The 23,495-nt window shown below is 39.8% G+C and overlaps 1 protein-coding gene across 5 annotated transcripts in view; it reads left to right on the forward strand.

Moving 5' to 3' along the window:
* The window catches only part of large2 (LARGE xylosyl- and glucuronyltransferase 2), a 131,557-nt gene that overhangs the window by 75,442 nt on the left and 32,620 nt on the right, over positions 1 to 23,495 (forward strand). For 4 of the 5 annotated variants that reach the window (XM_057839131.1, XM_057839122.1, XM_057839140.1 and 1 more), the window contains 6 exons: positions 948 to 1,119; positions 3,930 to 4,034; positions 4,178 to 4,290; positions 4,431 to 4,556; positions 12,261 to 12,416; positions 20,676 to 20,839. In XM_057839131.1, the coding sequence (XP_057695114.1) occupies positions 948 to 1,119; positions 3,930 to 4,034; positions 4,178 to 4,290; positions 4,431 to 4,556; positions 12,261 to 12,416; positions 20,676 to 20,839 (836 nt within the window). The remainder of the gene's footprint in view (positions 1 to 947; positions 1,120 to 3,929; positions 4,035 to 4,177; positions 4,291 to 4,430; positions 4,557 to 12,260; positions 12,417 to 20,675; positions 20,840 to 23,495) is intronic. The other variant, XM_057839149.1, reaches the window with a different exon arrangement.

Below are 23,495 nucleotides of genomic sequence, written 5' to 3' on the forward strand. Positions count from 1 at the left end.
CACATGACATTTTGGAGGGAAATTGACAAGCAGTACTCAATTTGGACATTTAGGGGTTGTACGTAGTTTCTAAGGGGTGTACTCATTTTTGTTGCCAGGGGTATAGAAATTAAGGGCTATATTTTGAGTTATTTTGAGGAGAAAATAAATTTACTCTATTATATAAGCTGCACACAGACTACTTTTCATTGTGTCAAAGCGTCATTTTGTCAGTGTTGTCCAATGAAAATATATACTTGAATATCTGCAGAAATGCGAGGGGTGTACTCACTTTTGTGATACACTGTATGTTCTGTCCACGTGCCTGTACTCAAATATAATTTTCATACCTTGCAGCCATTGTTGGGACACTTTATTTTCTACACAAAGTAGTTGAAAGTACAGTTCCCAAATTTTGAAATGAACTTGCTCTGTCAATACTTAAAACTAAGTTCATCGTTTACCAAGACTCATAGCGGTTATGTGTCACTTCATGTTTGTTTTGTACTCCAAAAGTATATACTATCAATTTTGATCAGGCATATTTCGTACAACTGTTGGTTGCCAAATACTGGCGTTTTTCCCACATGTAAATTATGGCTTGTTCACAGTATGTGTGTGGCTGAATATTCCATTGTAGTCGAATGGAACCTGGCACTCTTGAATTGAAATAAACTACTGTTTAAAATCCAATCACCGGCACTGGGATGAACTCGTTATAAACACATTCACGAAGACAAGTTACGCAGTTCATGAACAAATTGATTAACTTTCATTGATTGAAGTTGTTCAACTGCAACACTACTTCTAACTATGATAAAGGGAAGCGTAAAGGGGAAAAAAATGATGTGCTTGAATTCCAGTGTAATCATTTGTTAGTCTGCATTTTGAGCATCAAATGTAGTCAAATTTGGTGCTTTTGCTGTGAGCGTATCGTAACTAATCAATTATTTACTGTTCTGATCCAGTCCAAGGTTTCTTGGATACCAAACACGCATTACTCAGGAATTTATGGCTTGATGAAGCTGACTCTAACCAAAGCCCTGCCACTTGACCTGCAAAAAGTTATTGTCCTGGACACAGACATCACATTTGCGACTGATATTGCTGAGCTCTGGGGTATTTTCAGAAAGTTCACAGGTAAGATACTTTAAATTTTATCAAACAAAAAAATTCAGTTGTAATTATTCATGGTTAACATATGTTACGGAGGACCAAAGCTGCCAAAATTATTAATTGTATTGTAGTATATCTCAAAATGATTTCCTGACCCATGTATCGATAATTGATCATTTATCGTTATCCGGAGCCTTGTATTGCAAGTTGTATCGTGATGTACCAACCGTAATTTGCCGAATATAAGGCGCACCCGTGTATAATGCGCACCCCAAATTTACTTGTAAAATCTAGGGAAAATTATTGTACCCGTTTATAACGCGCACCCTAATTTTAGCACCAATAAATAGAAGAATACAAGAAAACAGAGCTCGTGTACAGATACAGAAATGTCATTTTACTGACTGGTGAAACACAGCACAAGCATAGCATATTGGTAGTTCAAAACATTACCATAAACTGACAATATTTACGGTAATAATATGATTTGACAACTTTTCCAACTTACCAGAATCTAGGAGAAAACAAAATAGATGTGACTTTTCTTTTAAAGGCTGCTGTATAACTTGCTCGTTTCATCATGATGAATAAATGTTTCTTCCATGGATTGATCTGTAAAATGAAAGTGAGAACGTAAGTCGGAAATCCGAGAGCGCTCATCGCTGTCGACACGACAGTAACAATAGGAACTATTGTTATTTGGGTTTGAGTTTCCCGAGGGACAGATATAGTTGACGGACACACACAGGAAGTCTGTGTTGTCACGTTTGTTATGGTCAGAGTTGCGAAGCTGCAATAAACGTTGACTCAAATGAGTTCAAGAAACTAAATTCTGTGCTTTATGAAGGGTGAAAAAAGAATTTAACACAGATGAAATCATCCGGCCGATCAGAGTGAAGTATTACCAAAACAAATGGAGACGTCACGTACCGTAATGGTCGGCAACGGATCGCCGCATACGTTTCTTCAACACAACGTGGCCGTGTCAATAAAAAAATTGGTTTATATATATATATATATATATATATATATATAAAATCCATATGTATTTCTGTCTCCATCCATGTACCCGTTTATAATGCGCACCATGATTCTCCAAGTTGATTTTGGGGGGGTGGGGGGGGGGGGGGGGAGTGCATGTTATATTCGGGAAATTACGGTACCTATTATCGATACGAACTGTTGTTACAATGACACTGTACAATAACCTATTACATTACCACATTTAGCCAAAGAAATACAAAAAAATGGCAACAAGGGCATAGCCTGACTTAGGTGTCCGTTGCATGTCAATGCGCTCTAATGTAAAGTGTATGGTGAAAAATCACAGCCCCACATGTTTTTCTGCCATTTCAAATGAATGGAAAATATGGGACGAGCATAGCCGTCAATGGCATAGCCTGACTTGGGTGTCTATTGAACGTCAATGCGCTGTAAAGGTAAGTGGATTGCCAAAAATCACAGTCAGACGTTTTTCTGCCATTAAAAATGAATTGAAAATTAGGACGTGCATGGCCGTCAATGGCATGGATGTGCATGGCCTGCAAAACTGCCATATACCGGAAAAAACGTCACATACCCCCCACCCCTAAAAAATGCAACAAACCAAAATCCATTTTACCACATACCAAAAAAAAAAATGCCACGTTAAAATCTATTTGCAACATGGCAAAAAAATGCCACATGGCAAAATCCATTTTGACACATGGCAAAATAAATTTTGCCACATGGCAAAAAAAATAAAAAATGCCACATGGCAAAGAAAATGCCACATGGCAAAATCCATTTTGCCACATGGCAAAAGAAATGAAATCCTACATGGCAAAAATAAGCCACATTGCAAAATGAATTTTGCCATATGGCAAAAAAAATGCCACATGGCAAAAAATGGTTCTCAGCAAAAAAAAAAAAAAAAAAAAAAATGCCACATGGCTAAATCCATTGTGCCACATGGCAAAAAAATGGTTCTCAGCAAGAAAAAATGCCACATGGCAAAATCAATTTTGCCACATGGTAAGAAAAAATGCCACATGGCAAAAAAATGGTTCTCAGCAAGAAAAAATGCCACATTGCAAAATCAATTTTGCCACATGGTAAGAAAAAATGCCACATGGCAAAATCCATCTTGCCACATGGCACATACCACTGTTGGATCTCGGCCCTGCTGAAAAAAATGAGATAAAGCGTTATTCGTCTCAAGAGCATGTGTGCCCCCTAGTGGAGAAATAGTTTCTGGTTTGAATAGTGAATACCAGTTCCTCCATAGTTACGATTACGAAAGTAAAAGGATCATAGCTCCGGTTTTCCGTGTTCAATTGGTGCCAAATAAAGACTGGGAGAGAGGTTAAAATCCGTGCTTTCGACTATGTCAAATACTTCATTTTTTTATGGTGCTTTAAAGACGTCACTTGGTTGAATTGGCTGGCGTGATCATAGAACAGCTAGCTTGCGTCTGATTGGTTTAATGGAGTGATGTGATTATTGTTGCAACGTTTCGTTGGTGAAATTGGTAGAGCTACTCTCCGCATCGCTGGGGGAAAAAAAAAAATCTAGTATGTAGAATAAAGAGGAAAAATGTAACGAGTCTTGTCAAAGTAGCAGAGTACGAGTAACGTTTTTTCTTCACAAATCTACTCAAGTAAAAAGTATGGCTTAGTAAAACTACCCTTAGAAGTACATTCTTCTCAAAAACTTACTCAAGTAAATGTAACGGAGTACATGTAACGCGTTACTACCCACCTCTGGTTTCCACCCCTAGCATACAGTATGACTAATATGTCTATGCTGGTTTTGGGTAACTATAGGCCAACATATCTTGGTTTCTTCATTCACAGACAAACAGGTTATTGGTCTTGTGGAAAACCAGAGCGATTGGTACCTTGGAAACCTATGGAAAAATCACAAACCGTGGCCTGCACTTGGCCGAGGCTTCAACACAGGTAGGATCCTGAGTTCTGACTTAAGAAAGCAGTTTGCTCATACCTTCAAACTTCGGTGTTGCAAACATTGTTGCATTAACCCAACGATTACTAAGGTTACATTTTCGTAGTCATAATTTCTGTTGTTTCATGTGAAAAAATAGGTGTCATTCTCCTATACCTGGAGCGGTTGCGACAAATCAGATGGGAGCAAATTTGGCGTCTGACAGCAGAGAGAGAGTTAATGAGCATGCTCAGCACATCTCTTGCTGACCAGGTAAGGAAAACCTCTGTTGTGCAGTAGAGGAAAAAATACTGGCGCAGAACGATGTGAAAAGGTTATTATTTGTAATAATGTAAGACCTAAAATAAAATTTGGACAGTTTTTCCCTTCAAAGCGGTCTGCTATCCTTTTAGGACATCTTCAATGCATTCATAAAGCAGAATCCAGTCTTAGTCTATCAGCTGCCCTGTTTCTGGAATGTTCAGCTGTCCGATCACACTCGCTCTGAACTGTGCTACACTGAGGTTTCCGATCTCAAGGTATGCTCACACAAAATGAGGAAAGGTCATTCGCTCTTACAGGAATGAGATACTGTGTGATATTCAAAATGTGACTTCATCTCCCCCTTTACCAAAATCCGAACACATCAAAATCCTAAAAACCAGGCTACCCTAGTCGGGAGAATAGCTAGTCCAAAAAAGTGGGTCTATAACCGAAATTTAAAAAGGATTAGTGGTGGTACGGATGTCAGGCTATTTCACAACCACAAAAGATCCATCACCCCACTGTTTCAGTCTCGAACTTGGAACTTGCAGAAGAAGCTGGCCGGAGGAACGAAGAGCCCTGCCAGAGTTAGGGATGGTTAATATCTCATGACAAATAGGAGGGAGCCCGGCAGTTGGTAAAAATAAAGACAAAGTTTAAAATCAATTTTGAAATGAACTGGAAGCCAGTGGAGTAACGATGGCACGGGGGTAATATGTTCATGTGTGGATGTACCGATTAAAAGCAGCATTCTGAACAAGTTGCAGACGTGAAATAGACCACTTGGAAAGGCCAACATAAAGTGCATTGCAGTATTCCAGCTTTGAGCTACTAAAGGTATGAATTGCTTTTTAATGGTCTTGGCGCTAATAAGACTTTACTTTGGCCAAGAGGCGGAGCTAGAAAAAAACTTGCTCTTATAACCAAACTACATGTAGTCCCCAGGTTACGAACGAGTTCAGTTCCTACTCTGGCGACGTAACCAAAATTTCCACGTAAATCAGAATTAACCCCTTAAGTACCTCTAAATCTCAAATTAACTATCCATAAAGTCCAAATGTGATTCTGTTTAGTGATGGAGAATACACTGCCTTCTGGTGGCAGTGTTGGGTCTGGCTGGACTGTCGTATTGTATGACTGTGCAGACTGGGATGTCTGACATGGATAAAGGGTAGGTGTGCTGGCCCACATAAGGCTGTAAGTTGTTTCTAATCAGCTAATAATGTTTGTGTATGCATTTGTAATTAAGTTTAGATCTACAGTTTGTGGAGTTATGTGAACGCAATTTGCTATGAGAATTGTAAATACGTTAGCATTTGTAGCATTTAAGATAACAGAGCTTTGTTAAGCAAATTAGGCTAATTTAATCTACTAAATTTACATATTGATCAAACTAGATGGACGTTTGAACACCATTTGTTTTGTGTCAAGTGTTTTATTGTCAAAATGTGTATCGTTTTGAACATAAGTGTACATATGTTTGTTAGCTTTACAAATTGTCAAAAGTGAATGAAGTAAAAAGCTTCAAAAAGCACACATGCCTTGTTTGCTGTCTGTAAAAATGTACAAATTCAAGTTTACTGAGGCCAGAACACGTCATATTAATAAAGCAAATTAGAAAATAAGACACTTTGAGGTACAGTAAGGTACTATTTATGCGACAAAAAAAAAAAAAAAAAAGACTGGAGACAAAGGAGCCAGTTCTTTTTGTAAGATGATACTTTCCTTAAAAGTAAAACAGGGTTAAGACACCCTCAACCTACGACGATTCTAAGTATTTTGACGTAAATTTCTATTCTGGCGATGAGCACAGTGCTTTCGCGCAATGGTTTAACTTTGGTCTGACGCAACATAAGTCTTTACAGATGTTCGTCAGTGTCTCTTCCTTTCTCCGTTCTTTTTATGGTGATAGACTTCATTTACAAGGTAAATGGTTTTCTTTTGGACCCAGTTAGAACACTCATCTTTCTCCTTTGGGGCCATAATGTGGAAAAAATGGAGGGCGAATAAGGCAAAGATCCCCCCGGCGCACAAACACAGACAAGGACTATGTACTAGCTCAGCATGTATGTCACTCGGGACTGAATGGTGGATGAGGCATCGTTAAAGGGATCCACGGATAAAAAGATTTGTAGTCTTTAAAAGATAAATGTTAGTGCAAGTTATTATAATTTGATATTGAAACCCCTCTTGAGTTTTTGGTTTTTATACAATTTGTAAAATTATTTTCACTAGTAGGTCGCCATTGTTGTTGACGTTGCAGGGCGGTGACGTCACAGGGCCATGCTGCCAGAATTCCACCTATCACTCTTAAAAAAAACAAAAAAAAGCATGTCACTCTTTAATTATGTAAGGTAGAGATTTAAATACGCCACGAGGTGTCAATGGCGAGTTTTACATTAATTAGGGATCAAGCCAATGAGTGCGTTTTTTTCCCCTTGACTGTCGCTGTAGTTTCTTTAATCCACAGTGGGAGAGAGAAAGGAGAGTGGACATAGGCAGTCAGATTTGTAGCTCGGACTGCGCCGTTAATTGGCAAAAGCTTCGGCAACTCCTTCACAATATATATAAGTACCATATAGTGGAAATACAACAGAAATAATATTCACATCCCTAAAAAAAAATAATGTTCACAAAAAGAAAAGCGCTTCAATTTGTATTAATGAGGCCCTATTCTCACACAGTTAACACAACAATGCAAAGAGAACTGGCAATCACAATCAAAATAGATGCGCAAAATACACATAAAACTTACTCAGACTTTGGTCAAACTATATTTAAACATTTTAGCAACTCCTTTAGCTCAACAAATACACTGGATGGCAATATTTAGTCACAATACACAAACTATAAAGCTGGGAACAATTTTCAGGAGTCTTGTGAAGACAACACTCAAATCAACGTGAATCACAATAGACATAGTCAAAAAAAAAAAAAAAACGGAGCTACGGCGTCAGTCGAGGGACAAAACGCACTCGGTGGCTTGATGTCTTATTAATGTAAAACTCGCCATTGACACCTTGTGGTGTTTTTAAATCACTACCTTACATAGTTAGAATGACTGTGAAGTACGGCAGCGTAGCCCTGTGATGTCACCGCCCTGCGAGGTCAACAACAATGGTAAGCTACTAGTTTATTTTTTTATTCAAAATTTTACATAATTTATTAAAACGAAAACATTAAAAGGGGTTTTAATATCAAATTATTATTACTCATACTAACATTTATCTTTTAAGAACTACGTCTTTTTATCCATGGTTCCCTTTAAGTCGAAACGTCATAGATCGGGGACATCGTAACCTGAGGACTCCCTGTACTACAGTACTTCTCAAATAGTGGGGCGTGCTAGGGGGGGCGCAGAGCGATGCCGGGGGTGACGCATGTGACCTCGGGGAGCATACTTTTTTTTGCCGTACTAGAATAAAGTGTACTTGCACATCCACTCATTGGGTGATCCAGTGGGTAGCAGTGGTGCTCTCATTTTCAGAGTGTGTGCAGTATTTTTGAACCAAGCAAGAGCAAAGAGCTATGAAGAGCTGTGCGCTGTTTTCCGGCCGGACTCACGCAGCAACCCACTGTCTGTCACACGTGTCCGCCGAGAAGTGCCATTTTTGGCTTGGGATCGTCACGCCGCCGCCGAGAATGCGCTATTTTCGGGCTGTTCGGCTTTGACTTTTAATACAGTGGGAGACGAGGAAAGACCACTCTGTTTATTCTGTGCCTCTCTATCTCACTCCCGCATCACGTGAACAAAACAACAGTGAAGTTGCGTGCGCTTCAGGGTGCCTCGGAAAACATCATATCAGAATGTTACACATAGTTATGGACATTACAGTATAAAATAAAATGCATAAATTCATTTACAAACAAATCCCAAGAATTGCATGTTGTTTATAAAAATGTATAAAAATCCCCATAAAAATCATTTGAAAGAGTCAAAGATTTTTTGATGCACTAAAAAGCTGGACCAACAAATCAAGTCCCTGACATTAAAAAATAATAATAATTAAAAAAAAAAAAAAAAGTTGGAAATTTGCGGCATCTGGGGAGCAAGCAGCCAGGATAAAACGGTATTTCAACATGCCAAAAAAAGACAGTTGCATATGCTGTCTTTTTTCCCAAAAAAAGAAAGATGGTTCAAAACGAATCAGAAAAGCACAAAGAAAAGAAAGAAAAAAAGAAAAGTCCCACAGCATGGCAAGTGGGCATCTGCGTGTTGTTTTCAGCACCATTTTCTGCGTATGTTCCAGGACCTGTGCCCGTCTCGTCATCTCTGCGCTGTCATATGTACTTTGCATTCCGGCACCTTATGATTTACAAATTAAGCACTGGGGGGCGCGAAACATTTACATCTTCCTTGGAGGGGGGGAGGTGGGGGGGCGTAATAGACCCTACTCACCGACGTCACAGAATGACGTGTCGCTGTATCCGGCCGCCATATTGTCCGTCTCTGTTTAGCCCTATTCTCAATCGTTTCAATTAGTCGTTCAGTTTATAGAGCAATTCATGGAAGCCCCAGTGCTTTCAGACGCGGTAAACTCATTGGATGCGTTGCATAAAAGGCGTTATGTGGAAAAGCTTCAGTCTATCCAATCGCCAGATCCATATTTGATGCCTAAATCGATATTTTTCGACCCGCTGTCTACGCCCTCTCTGCCTGACATCTGCTACCCTGATATATACAACTATCTTTTCCACAGAAACTCAGCCTATTCTCACGAAACTCTGAAAAACATTAAGAGCAGCACTCTAAGCAACATTACCCTGTGTGATTTCTAAAATGGCGACGATCAAAAAAAAAAAAATAAGTTGACTGCGATGGCCGACGCTTCAAGGATAGGTGGATATTGGACTATTTCTTCAATAAAACACGCAACAACTGTTTCTGCCTCATTTACAAAGAGACAGTCGCTGTTTTCAAAGAGTTTGATGTGACGCGATAATAACAAGACACGCTGACATGTACAAAATGAGGGGCGGCTAGCTTGACTTCGTTTTAACGAGTGGAGGGTGGCTTGACCGCAGTTTCGCAAGAGCCCGAGTGTCGAAAGAGAACACCACAAAGACGAGACTGTTGAAATTACGAATTTAAAAAAATAATAAAGCAAATGTGACACACAGAAGGGCTTGCTAACATTTGTTTAAATATATTGTTCTATGTAAATCAGCCAGGTAGCCCCCCGGATTTTTACCACACCAAATCTGGCCCCCTTTGCAAAAGGTTTGGACACACCTGTTTAACTGATGATCCGTAGACGAGGCCAGCTTCTTTCACTTGGTACCAGCTAAATATTATTCAAAATGTAATGATGGTGGAAGAAATAAGCATCTTGAATTTGAAACTGTATGTTGTCGGCGATTAGCCTCGCAATGATCTTAATTGTGGTTGTCAGCCCAAAACCCTCTAAATATATATTAAATGCATCTTACAAGATATAAAATGACTACTACATAATCCGTGGTAAACGTTTAGAGCCCAGTTTTCTCGCCAAATTCCAGCAGTCCATCTTGCTCTCCTCTCCGGGTCTCTCGGAATACGGTAGAACTTCAAGTCTCTCCGTCTATCTTCTCTGTTATTGCAACCAACCGCCACACACGCCTTCACCATTTTGATTATTAATGTTAACGAGCAGAAAAACACGCCATAATAGGAGGAATTTACGTAGCGGTAATGCATATACACGACAAGTAGACAGACAACATGGCGCGGAGGCGTGGTTGTAACGTCATGTGAGTAGGGTCTATAGAAAATAATTGAGAAGCACAGCTGTACTGAGATGCTCAAGCACCATGATTCACAAAGAGTAAAAAAATAAGTTAACCATTGGAAATTTTAAAACTTAATTCTTAATTCTGGTCTGATCTTCATAAACAGAATTCATTACCACACCAAAAATTATGGTTTATTATTTTAAACAGTATAATATGGAAGCAATCCAAGAAGGATAAAGTGAATCTCCAGGCAACAGATTCTTCAAGAGCCAATCAGTCAAGTGTGACCCAATCTGAAGCCTAAACAATGAAAGAATATTGGAGCTGCTCTGGCCACTAGAAAACACACGTCAGTTTAGTCAACATTTTTTGTCTCATGTGAACTATGCTCAAAAAAACGCTCTTAGAAGAATTATTGACTTGTTTAAACTTGTTGTATGACATTTGACCGTTATGTAAATAGCAGTGGGGAGAACGAGTATTTGATACACTAGCGATTTTGCTGGTTTTCCCACTTGCAGAGCATGTAGAAGTCTGTAATTTGTATCATAAGTTCTCTTCAACTGTGAGGGACGGAATCTAATACAAAAAAACAGAAAATCACATTGTACGATTTTTAAATAATAAATTTGCATTTAATTGTATGAAATAAGTATTTGATACATCACAAAAATCGAACTTAATATTTGGTACAGAAACCTTTGTTTGCTATTACAGATACCAAACGTTTCCTGTAGTCCTTGACAAGGTTTGCACACACTGCAGCAGGGATTTTGGCCCACTCCTCAGGTCCTCAGGCCTTCAGGTTTCGGGGCTGCTGCCGGGCAACACTGACTTTCAGCTCCCTCCATAGATTTTCTATCGGGTTCAGATCTGGTGACTGGCTAGGCCACTCCAGGACCTTAAGATGCTTCTTACGGAGCCACTCTTTAGTTGCCTTGGCTGTGTGCTTTGGGTCGTTGTCATGCTGGAAGACCCAGCCATGACCCATCTTCAGGGCTCTCACTGAAGGAAGGAGGTTGTCAGCCAAGATCTGGCGATACATAGCCCCATCCATCCTCCCCTCAATACGGTGCAGTTGTCCTGTACCCTTGGCAGAGAAGCAGCCCCAAAAAATGATATTTCCTCCTCCATGTTTCACGGTTGGGATGGTGTTCTTGGGGTTGTACTCATGCTTCTTTTTCCTCCAAACAGGACGAGCCGAGTTTAGGCCAAAAAGTTCAATTTTGGTCTCATCCGACCACATGACCTTCTCCCATTGCTCCTCTGGATCATCCAGATGGTCAGTGGCAAACTTCAGACGTGTCTGGACATGCACTGGCTTCAGCAGCGGACCTTGCGTGCGCTGTAGGATTTTAATCCATGACGCCGTAATGTGTTTCCGATGGTTTTCTTCGAGCCTGTGGTTTCAGCTCTCTTCAGGTCATTGACCAGGTCCTGCCGTGTAGTTCTGGGCGGATCCCTCATCTTCCTCATGATCAGTAATGCCCCACGAGGTGAGATCTTGCATGGAGCCCCAGAACGAGGCAGATTGACCGTCAACTTGAACTTCTTCCATTTTCTAATAATCGCTCCAACAGTTGTTACCTTCTCACCAAGCTGCTTGCTTATTTTCCTGTAGCCCAACCCAGCCTTGTGCAGGTCTATTATTTTATGCCTGATGTCCTTACACAGCTCTTTGGTCTTGGCCATTGTGGAGAGGTTGGAGTTTGTTTGTTTGAGCATGTGAACAGGTGTCTTATACAGGTAACAAGTTCAAACAGGTGCAGTTACTTCCGATAATGAGTGGAGAACAGGAGGGGTTCTTAAAAAAGAACTAAGAGCCGAAATATTTACTAGTTGGTAGTGTATCAAAAACGTTTGGTATCTGTAATAGCAAACAAAGGTTTCTGTACCAAATATTAAGTTCGATTTTTGTGATGTATCAAATACTTATTTCATGCAGTTAAATACAAATTTATTATTTAAATATTATACAATGTGATTTTCTAGATTTTTGTATTAGACTCCGTCCCTCACAGTTGAGGAGAACTTATGCTACAAATTATAGACCTCTACATGGCTTGCAAGTGGGAAAACCAGCAAAATCGGCAGTGTATCAAATACTTGTTCTCCCCACTGTAAATCCCTGCTGATGTAGATGACTTTTTTTGCTTGCCTCTGTGTAATTTTCCTCCTACTTTATTGAAGAGAAAAGATGTAGCCACATACTTTATATTGGGGCCTGTTCGGACCAAATAACACCCTGCTTCAATCTATGCTCTTAGGTGATCCACTGGAACTCTCCAAAGAAGCTTCGTGTGAAGAATAAGCATGTAGAGTTTTTCAGGAATCTTTACCTGACATTTTTGGAGTATGATGGAAATCTGCTGCGGTGGGAACTGTTTGGCTGTTCGAGTCAGGCAAGCCCTGAAAGCATCAAGGTCAGCTCAACACACAACATCGCGCACTGGTGGGAGTGTGGTGTGCCAAAAATGCGGTTAAGGGATGCACTGACAATGAAGATGTGTTATGTAGACACAAGAAAAAATATAAACAAAGTAGCATCCATTTACCACATAGTAACAAGTTGCTGATTGACAGTTGGCACTTAAACTGGGCGTGGTTTGAGTAGTCAGTGGTCACGCCTACAGCGTCTAGCCTTATTTGTCCGCATTTTGATTTATGACGGGGGTCCCCAAACTACGGCCCGCCTCTACATTTGGTCCGCCCCCCTGAACAATTCCAGAGAGCATTTTGATTTATTTTTTTTTCCCCCAATAGTGTTATTTATTTCCTGGCTTTTTTTTTGTGAGGAACCCAGAGAGGGTTATTTGGTTATTATATATTTAATTAATAGTGTTATTGTAGGAAAGCCCCATTGCATGTTTGTGCTTTAGTTTAATTGTTACTACGCTGGCCCTTTAAGAAAAGCGACGCACGCACGAGTCACTTTCTCTCCTCCCTTCAATGGCGGCCACTAGTTACTGTCTCTCCTCTCTTCACTGCCGGTGTACACTAGGAGTGCAACGGTTCAGTTAGCCCACGGTTCGGTTTGGACCTCAGTTTTGGGATCACGGTTTCAATTCGGTTTCGGTTTGTGTTTTGCTTTTTTTTTTTTTTTTTTTTAAACTGCCGTCATTTTGCTTTTAAGAAAATGAAATAAACACTTAAAATGTAAACATTTTCGACTGTTAAAATGCCTCTTTGCTCTTTGGATAGTGTAGTGACTGACTACTGAAATACACACACAGTAGTAAAAAAGTTACTTGGCAAAGTACCTGGTGTTACCTTTCATGTTTTTTTTTTTTTTTTTCAAAAAACAACAAACAAACAAAAACATAGTAACCTTTGCTATGTTTGGAGGTCATTTAATGTTGTGAATCAACCGTTAAAGTTGATAAAATTGCTCCCGTTTTTGCATTAGTTCCCTTCTGTCTACTTTCGACATGTGAAAATTTTAAAACTGTTTCATCATTTAAAGATAGACTCAATTCAAGATTTTGCCGATTTAGGAGTATTTTAGATAAAAAGTTACTTCGGTTCGCTAGGAAGGTTCACTACAAAAGAGCCTTTCTGAGAAGTTTACTGCTCTAAAATGGCGGCTGTTTACTAACGCTACCGAGTCTGTCATTTCTCATGTAGTTCTATATGCATGAGATATCTAGGCGTAAATTGTAGGCTGTCGGTTACAGTCAGTAAATATTGGAGCCACCTAGCTTAGCATCGCGTTTGCTACAGCGTCACAACAAACACTCTTCCCTCTCCGTGTCTCTGACTTTTCTCTAACGCACATTGTCTCGTTGCCGAAACGTTATAGTGGACCGTCACAGTAAGGTAGTAGCACTCTGTAGCACGGGATGTCCAACTATCAGTGGTCAGGGCGAAACTGTGTGCTTTAGCGAAATCATCTTCGATAGCTTTGCGTGCTACTTAATAAATGTCGGGGATTACGTTGTTGGAGAAATATGTCCGCGAGGGAACAATTTAACACGGGTCAAGCGTTGCAAATAAATTAACGAAGCCCGCCGTGTGTTTTCACTGGTGTCATCTTCGGGGTTGTCCTGCTCTGAGAAAGTGATATCTGTGGCTGATGCCGGCTGAGGTGCCGAAGTCATGTTATAAGTGTTGCCATTAGCATAGGGAACAAGCGCTGAGCAATGCTTGCAAATTGTTTTAGTTTTTTTTTTTCAATATTTTCTCTCCCTCCGCATTGTAGTCCACGGGGAAATCGAAATGTTGCCACACCGCAGATTTGAAAGAAGCCGGTGCTTCCTCAAAATTCGGTCTCTCCACTCCTCCGCTCGCCATAGCTTTTTGTTTTCTTTCTTGTTTCACTTTCACTTCGCTCGTAAGCGAGAGAGGGCGTTTCTCGGCTTCGATTACACAGGTGCTTGACAGCGATCGGACACTTACTTGCGGGGCGGGAATTTCTCCACAGCTGTGCTTCACGTCACGGTCACACACAGTCACACAGAGCTCGGTCAATTCATTCCACAAGCGTTCGGAATAAATTAATTGCAAAACCGAAAAAGGCGCGGTTCATAAAGGCGTATTGAACCGTTCAGGGGGGAAACGTACAGTTCAGCTATGAACCGCAAACCGTTGCACTGCTAGTGTACACGAGTCACTTTTTCCTCCTTTCACTGCCTGCGGTTCGTTCCTCAAGCTGCCATCCTGTTTAGTGGCAATCCAAGTGTTGTGTGTGAATGAGAGAGGTGGGTAGCCTATATTGCAGAAGTGTGCCTTGGCAGTGCATAAACATGTTTGGCAGATGAGCTACCTGCTTAGGGTCCCTTGTATTCGTTAGCTGCCACGCTAATCGTTGGCCCCTTTGGCTACATGGTGGAGGCTGAATTTTGTTTGTTGCCAATTCACTTATCTAAATTGTTAGTTATTTTCCTGCTTAATGTGTATGCTCATTATTGTGAATGATTAGCATTGTACGCATTATCTAAGCAGTGTATTTCATTTATATTATTATATTTAATATTCCTGTTGATTTAGATATGTTTATAATACAGTATATGTTTATAGGTTATATATATTATATTACTGACATGTTATATGGTTATCTTGTATTCACAGAAACCACAATGCAACAAAATAAACCTCATACTCCTTTCATCATCATTAAAGGAAACAAATAAATCCTGAACGTCCCCTGTTGATTCTCTGATCGGAGTCGCAACTCCATAGCGTCGCCGGCTTTATACCACACACCCACAGAGGGATCCCCAGTCAAATTAACCCTCTTTTTCAGTTATTATTATTTATATATTATTATTATTGTTATTATTATTATCATTATAATATTATTTTATTTACTTTTGTTCTGTGATGAATCCAAAAAGGGTTATTTGATTGTGGCTTTCTGAAAAACAATACATTTTTACATTTAGGCACTCCTGCAATCGTCACACTTTTTCTGTTACAAACTGACCCCGGCCCCTCATCAGAGAGAGGAAAAGTTATGTGGCCCCCACAGGAAAAAGTTTGGGGACCCCTGCCTTATAACATCTCATACAGCATATACAAGTTGTCCCCAAAATCGTATACACACTTTACTGGTAACCAAATTGTCTATGTAATTTTTGGAGATTAAATCCATTTAATCAATGATGGCAGCCAGACTAAAATTCGAAAAAAAGAAATTCATTCTAAAATGCTACTGAAATGAAAATGCAGTTGAAGTGTGAACATGACATGTTATCAGCTGCAAAATGGTGTATAGATTTTTGGGGGAGACTGTATTAAGCCTGTCGCAATATGCAATAATTCCATTTATCGCACGATAAATAAAATTGAAGGCGGTAATTTTTCCGCTGGGATTTATTGCCTCGCGTGCACGTGCGTGCGCGCGTGGGGAAGACGTGCTTTTAAAAGTTCGCAAAACGACGCAAAATGCATCTTCGTTCCAGGTCTGGCAAAAAATAGCGCTGGAGCCAATCCGTTCCCAAATCCCAATTACCGTATTGGCCCGAATATAAGACGGCCCTGATTATAAGACGACCCCCTCTTTTTCAAGACTCGAGTTTGAAAAAAAGACTTTTTGAACACCAAATCAGTTTTCATACAGAAAATAATTACAGTACCTCCGAAACAAATGATTATAACAATATATTTGAGAGAAAAAGCATGTTATTTTGCCACATTCAAATATTAATATCTGAACATTTAAATATGTTAACTAAACTGCAATCACATTCATAAATGTATGGCTTCTGGTTTTTGAAATGTAAATAAACTAATCTATTATTGATAAAACAACAACATTGCAATAACTGCATTAACCATCAAAGTGAAGTATAACTGTTACTGTAGTCTTGAAAGAAAACTGAATAAGGAAAAACATTGCAATAAAATAATGCAAACTGGTTAAACTTCAGAGTAGCTGAGAGTTGTCATGACAGAACATCGCTTCAAGGATATCTGGCGCCATCTAGTGTCGTGAATGGGTATAACGGTTAGACTGCGAATAAAAGACCCCCTCTTTTTCAGTCTTATTTCAATGCAAAAAACACCGTCTTATATTCGGGCGAATACGGTATATCCTATTTTTCAACGTATACCGGCCAGTGCTCCGGATTGACTGCAGACCATCTCCGGCGTGCCAGAGCCCGCCGAATGGTTTAGGCCACAGGTGTCAAACCAATTCCAGAAAGGGCCAAGTGGGTGCTGGATTTTGTTCCAACCGATACAACGCAGAGAGTTTAACCAATGAACTTCCTGCTGACACAAGCAGCACCTGACAAAGTTTAACTGATTACACATGTAAAAGATCTAATTGGTGAAAAGGTGTCCTCTTCATTGGTTGGAAAGCAAACCTGCTCCCACTTGGCCCTTTCTGGAATCGGTTTGACGCCTGTGGTTTAGGCGATATTCTATTTTTGCTGGAGACGCATCTGCACAGCTGAATGGACATGATGAACAATGAATGAGTGGCAAATTAAGAGTGCTGTGCTTCAAACTCATCCTGTTTATGAAAGTCGATTGTCATATGCTGGTGTTGCGCAGTAATGAGCAGACGTGACTTGCGTGGCGTTCGCTAACTTTTTTATTGCGCGCACACACTAGATATCATGAAATAGCAAACTAGATGTGCTACGTCCCATGCCATTGGCTACGTGAGCCCAGAGTGATTATGGGACACGTAGTCCATATACTACAGTACATCGATGAATTATAAACCGCCATGACTGAATGGAAGTTAAGCATGTCAAATCAAACCATACCAGCGACTATAGATAATGCTGCAAATATTGTTAATTAAGTACGTGACACAGATGGATTCGGACCACAAATAGGATATTTTGCTCATGTAGTAAACCTAGCTTCTAAGACAGCTGTAGCAATCAACAGTGTGCCCCGCCTCACTTTACAAACAGTAAAGATTGTTCTCAGCACTTTTATACAAAATTTCTTCAGATCAGTAAGGAGTAAGCGCATAAATATTATGCACTAAAATGCATGTTTATATGATAGCAATTTAATTTTTGCTCGTTAGCAAAAAAACAAAAACAAAAACAAAAAAACGAAACAAAAAATACAATTGTTATTTTTTTTTTCCTGAGCATCAAATGTAATGAATCGAATCGAAAATTGTGTTCCCCGTATCTAAAAATCGTACCGAACCGTGACCTAACTGTATTGTTGCATCCCTATGGAACACCATAGCAGAAGCTATGAGGGGAAAAGTTTTCATTTGCCTAAATGCCTAAGTTATTAAGTGCAATTTTATTTTTTTTTCTCCAAAAACACATTTTATTTATTCTGTGTTTCTGTGCAGTATTAATATTGTTGTCTTTTACTTAGGAGGCATTGGTATATTGTTTTGTGATTTCTTAAAAAGTATTTTTGAATTTAAGAGTAAACATTTATCACATTTAAATAGGTGTACTTGATCTATTAATATATGCTGTATTCTCACTGTGATTTTGTAAATTGGTTTAAAAAAAAAATTGGGGGGCACAATAATATCGCATATCGCAATAATTTATGAGATAAATCATCACACACTAAAATTTGTTATCGCGACAAGCCTACTCTGTATATAGCATATACAGTAGTATCTCACCTTAAGGGTTTGATAATTCACAAGCATCATTATGAGGGAAAATGTGTCTCAATATGCGAGCAAATTTTCACCATACAAGCGAAATCCAGAAAATCCTAGGGGGGTCTGAGTGCCTTGTATCCCGCTAGGGGCCATACGAGCATCTTGCATCAACAGAATCCACCATGTGCCAAACTGCCGCTCATCCTGGTTGCCTCCAGTGATAGAATTTTGTATTGAAGTGCATCCGAATCACTTGTGCTTACAATTGAACATTAAACAGTTTACTTACACCCAAAATTTTGTTTCATTCATGTGATGCTCCCTTTAATGTTACGGTGTATGAATGGCTGCCTGTTCTCGCGCTCTTCCTGCTTGACTGGCTCACACTTTCGGTACATTGCTTGACTTCAGCCCTTATGGCAGTACTTCTCAAATAGAGGTGCGCACCCACCCAAGGGGAGCGCAGACTGTTGCCAGGAGTGGCGCATGTGTTATGAAAAAGTATCTGAGCCTTTTGGAATTTCACACATTTCTCCATAAAATCACCATCAAATGTGATCTGATCTTTTTCAAAATCACACAGACAAAAAAACAGTGTCTGCTTCAACTTAAACCACCCAAGCATTTATAGGTTTTCATATTTAAATGAGAATAGCATGCAAACAATGACAGAAGGGAAAAATAAGTAAGTGAATCATCACATCACATTTCAACTAGACACTTCCTGTAGCTGCAGATCCATCTGGCACATCGATCAGGACTAATCTTGGCCAATTCTTCTCTAAAAAACTGCTGTAGTTCAGTCAGATTCCTGGGATGTCTGGCATGAATCGCTGTCTTTAGGTCCTACCACAGCATCTCAATGGGGTTCAAGTCTGGACTTTGACTTGGCCCCTCCAGAACATGTATTTTGTTCTTCTGAAACCAATCTGAAATTGATTTACTTCTGTGTTTTGGATCGTTTTGTTGCAGCATCTATCCTCTTTTTAGCTTCAACTGTCTGACAGACGGCCTCAGGTTTTCCTACAAAACATCCGGATAAACTTTTGAATTCATTCTTCCATTAACGATTGCTGGTTGTCCAGGCCCTGAGGTAGCAAAACAGCCCCAAATCATGATGCTCCCTCCACCACGCTTCACGGTGGGGATGAGGTGTTGATGTTGGTTAGAGTGCCTTTTTTCCTCCACACATGACGTTGTGTGTTACTCCCAAACAATTCAACTTCATCAAGTTTCATCAGTCCACAAAATATTTTGCCAAAACTTCTGTGGAGTGTCCAAGTGCCTTTTTGCCAACATTAAATGAGCAACAATGTTTTTGTAGACAGCAGTGGCTTCCTCCGTGGAGTCCTCCCATTAACACCATTCTTGGCCATAGTTTTACATATAGTTGATGTCTGCAGAGACATATTGGGACTGTGCCAGTGATTTCTGTGGGTCTTTAGCAGACACTCTAGGGTTCTTTTTGACCTCTCTGAGTATTATGCGCTGAACTCTTGGCGTCATCTTTGGTGGACAGCAGAGAAGCAATAGTGCCACTCTCTCCATTTGTAGACAACTTCTCTGACTGTCGATTGATGAACATCCAGACTTTTAGAGATGGTTTTGTATCCTTTCCCAACTTTTTACAAATGAACAATCCTTGATCGCAGGTCTTCAGACAGCTCTTTTGACCCATGATGCACATCAGACAATGCTTCTCATCAAGACATTTCTCACCAGGTGTGTGTTTTATAATGGGCAGTGCAGTTTTAAACCACTCATCAGTGATTGGGAACACACCTGATTTAAAATATTTTGTAAAAATGTAATGTAAAAATCCTTAGACAGAGGGTTTACTTTCTTATTTTCTCCCTTCTGTCATTGTTTGCATGGTATCCTCATTAAAATATGAAAACCTATAAATATTTGGGCGGATTTAGTTAAAGCAGACAGTGTATTTTCATCTGAGTGATTTTGACAAAGACCACATCACATTTATGGTGATTTTATGCAGTCATGCGAGAAATTCCAAAAGGTTCAGATACTTTTTCATACCACTGTACTTTTTTGCCGTACTAGAATAAAGTGTAACTGCATATCCACTTATTGGGTGGCAGTGGCGCTCTCATTTTCAGAGTGTGCGCAATATTTTTGAAACAAACAAGAGCACACACAAAAGCGCACTGGACATATGAAGAGGAAATATGGCAAATCTTTTGGCTTTGACTTTTAATACAGTGGGACACTAGGAAAGACTAGTCTGTTTACTGTGTTTAAAAATGTTTGCAGCGGACAGCAGGAAGCCAAATCAAACAAGATGTCACTTATAGACATTAGACCCCAATCACAGTGATAAGCCGCTTGATTTTTAATGACATTTCGTTGCCATGAATCTCACTGCGGTGTTTTTTTTTGTATGTGTGCAATGACAATAAAAGGAAATCTCAATCTGTATCATTAGGGTCCACTGTCATTAGCAATTTCCTTCCTACATACAGTATAACTAGAGAACCCAGTTCAATCAAGCTGCCCCCTGAGTCCAGAATAAAAATTCTTAAATCTTCTATAATCTTTGGAGTTATTTCCAATCCGTTCAATAAATAAACCCATTTGATCAAAGTTTAAAGACCGATAACATCCAACAGATATTTCTTTTTTTTAGTTGCAGACTGCTCTGGAGGAGCTGGATGAGGACGATCAGTGTTATGAGTTCCGCCGTGAGCGGCTCACTGTTCACAGAGTCCATCTTTACTTCCTGCAATATGAATACACACCCACAGAAGATGAGAATGATGTCACTCTCGTGGCCCAACTCTCCATGGATAGGTATCGACCATATAAGGCATTTCAATTTCCAATGATTTAATTCCTTGTTTAAAGTAGAAGATTAAGAAAAGATCATGAGATGGAAATTTGGCCCGATTACATCATTTTTAGTTGATCATATCGGGTGAAAAGGATCAGGTTTTAAAATTTAACCTTTGTAAAGTATTAACTCATTGGCTGCCACTGATGGCAATAGACGTCTAATCCATTTTGACTATGAGTCAAATTGGTTAAGACGTCTATCACTTTCATTGGCACTCAGTGTTGTTTATGGCAGCCCGTTTCATTTTTTACTTTGTAATAGTCTTTTGGACGATAATACTTATTACTCTGAGTCATATTTTCTTCCTCTTTTTATCTCAAAATGGGTCTAGTTTTTGTTGACGAAAACTTAAGTCTAGTTTTAGGCGACGTTTACTAAAAATGTTTTCATCTGTGAAATTAAAAGAATTTACTCAAAAACAGATAAATAAAGATTTCTAACTATTTCGAATTGACATTGACAGATGTAGGAGCACATATTCTAGCCGTCTGGGACAACGCCAACTCGGTGATAATACACATTCAGCAGGAAAACAGTACATTATTTTCAATTACAGCCACCTGGACGCCACAAACTGTATGTAAAAATAAGTTGTAAAAGTTTAGAGGATGCTCGCCGTTTGCATTAACATAGACTTCATAATGATATTGACGGGACATGGGCACGGGGCCGATTAGTAGGTAGCCTGCATTGTTGGCGTGGCCGTCAAAGCTGACTGAGGGGAATCACAGAAAAAGAGATTTTTCCATTGAAAATTCTTGTGAATAAATGCTTAAATCCCTGAATTCTTTATAGATATGGACGCAAAACAGTTCTGATTCTTGGTTATAAGCAAAAAAACGCGCAGTTAGCTTTTATGTTACGTAAATACGGTGCCTTGCAAAAGTATTCGGCCCCCTTGAATCTTGCAACCTTTCGCCACATTTCAGGATTCAAACATAAAGATATGAAATTTAATTTTTTTGTCAAGAATCAACAACAAGTGGGACACAATCGTGAAGTGGAACAACATTTATTGGATACTATTTATTGGATTTATTTAAACTTTTTTAACAAATAAAAAACTGAAAAGTGGGGCGTGCAATATTATTCGGCCCCTTTACTTTCAGTGCAGCAAACTCACTCCAGTGGCCTATACTACGAACGGAGTTCAACCTCCCCAGAAGTAATCCAGTTTACTAGCGGGTAACCGGAGTTGACAAAACCTGGTTGTCTAGTTTGTGGTCAATCGGTGCTACGACGCTGATTATGAGGTTGATTAGTCGAACCTGTGTCAACCCAGTCAGAGTTACTGCGCGTTCACACAAAAGGGGGCGGAGACCAGAGTCAAACACTACTTGTGACGATGGCACGGGCACCTTACTTCACGGAGGAGGAATGCGCGATGATTAAAATCCACCCTCACCGCGGAATCCAACACCGATTTGGCGAGTAGAGTGCGACGGGTCTATTGACAGCGAATTTACAGATCGTGTGATTTGTGAATGCGTCAATATGCCAGTTAACTTATGTCCATCAAAAGAAATAAAGCCTGCTGTTAGGACAATAAAAGAAGATTTGGTACATTAACAGTAAGAAATAATTTATCGCGCATCACCACATGAAGCAGGATGATTGTATGTTTAGTCTCCTTGACTGTATGAATACGTATGTTCTTTTTTTAGTTTGGGGCTAAAAAATCCAGCCCAACCCGAGTCCGATCAATCAACTTGATTTGCAGGCCCAAGCCCGACCAAAAAAAAAAAAAATAGTTATATTTGTGAGGACTCAAGGAGAAGAAGGAAATGCGGGATGCCATGCGTTGTTGCGTAAATTAAAGCCCGTCTTTCGTAACGAATTTTCACAGTTAAACAAGACTGTAAGGTGCATATTCAATAAACATTTATGTCTTTTATATTTGTGCGTCTGTCCTATCAGTGGATTTGACAATTTAATCTCTTCGAGTTGGCAGAAAAAAACGTTTTCTCAATGTTTAAATAGTCTATATTTTTCTATGATTATTATAACTGCATTTACACAACGAAATAACGCTGGAAAGTTCGTTAAATATATTTCTTGTATGAGAGCAATGCTCCGCATTCGTTTACATTCAGCGATTTTAACAATCCATTTGAAGCGTTTCCATACCCCACTCCGAATCGCACGGCATACAGTGTTCTTACGCAGGTATTCAGCATCACAGATGGAATACATATATTGTCCCTAGCAAAAGAGCGCACGGACAGGCACACAAGCTGCGCGGTTGTGAGGGCCTGACTCGGCGGGTTACATTAGTGACGTCCGCCTCGATCATTTGTCACAGGTAAAGAATTCCCTAAGCTGAAAATCTATATCTTTCGTGGAGTACATCGTCCGGGTACGCCAGCGGATTCTGGCGGTCCCAAAATACCCGTGCCCTCCGGAGAGAGCCCCTCACAATCCGCGCGCCAATGTCGTATGGGTCGTCCAAGTACGCTGTCATTGTCAGGAGGACACGTCCGCGGAGGAGTGCTGTTTAAATAGAGCGTGGTTAATTGGAATCCTGATGTTAAGCAAGATCTAACTCTGACACGACCAGGTTTGGCGTGTGGCGTGTGTTGCCATGGCAACACTTCTCGGTTCCAACATATCCAC

This window comes from Corythoichthys intestinalis, chromosome 1, assembly GCF_030265065.1.
Source record: "Corythoichthys intestinalis isolate RoL2023-P3 chromosome 1, ASM3026506v1, whole genome shotgun sequence".
Taxonomy (NCBI): domain Eukaryota; kingdom Metazoa; phylum Chordata; class Actinopteri; order Syngnathiformes; family Syngnathidae; genus Corythoichthys; species Corythoichthys intestinalis.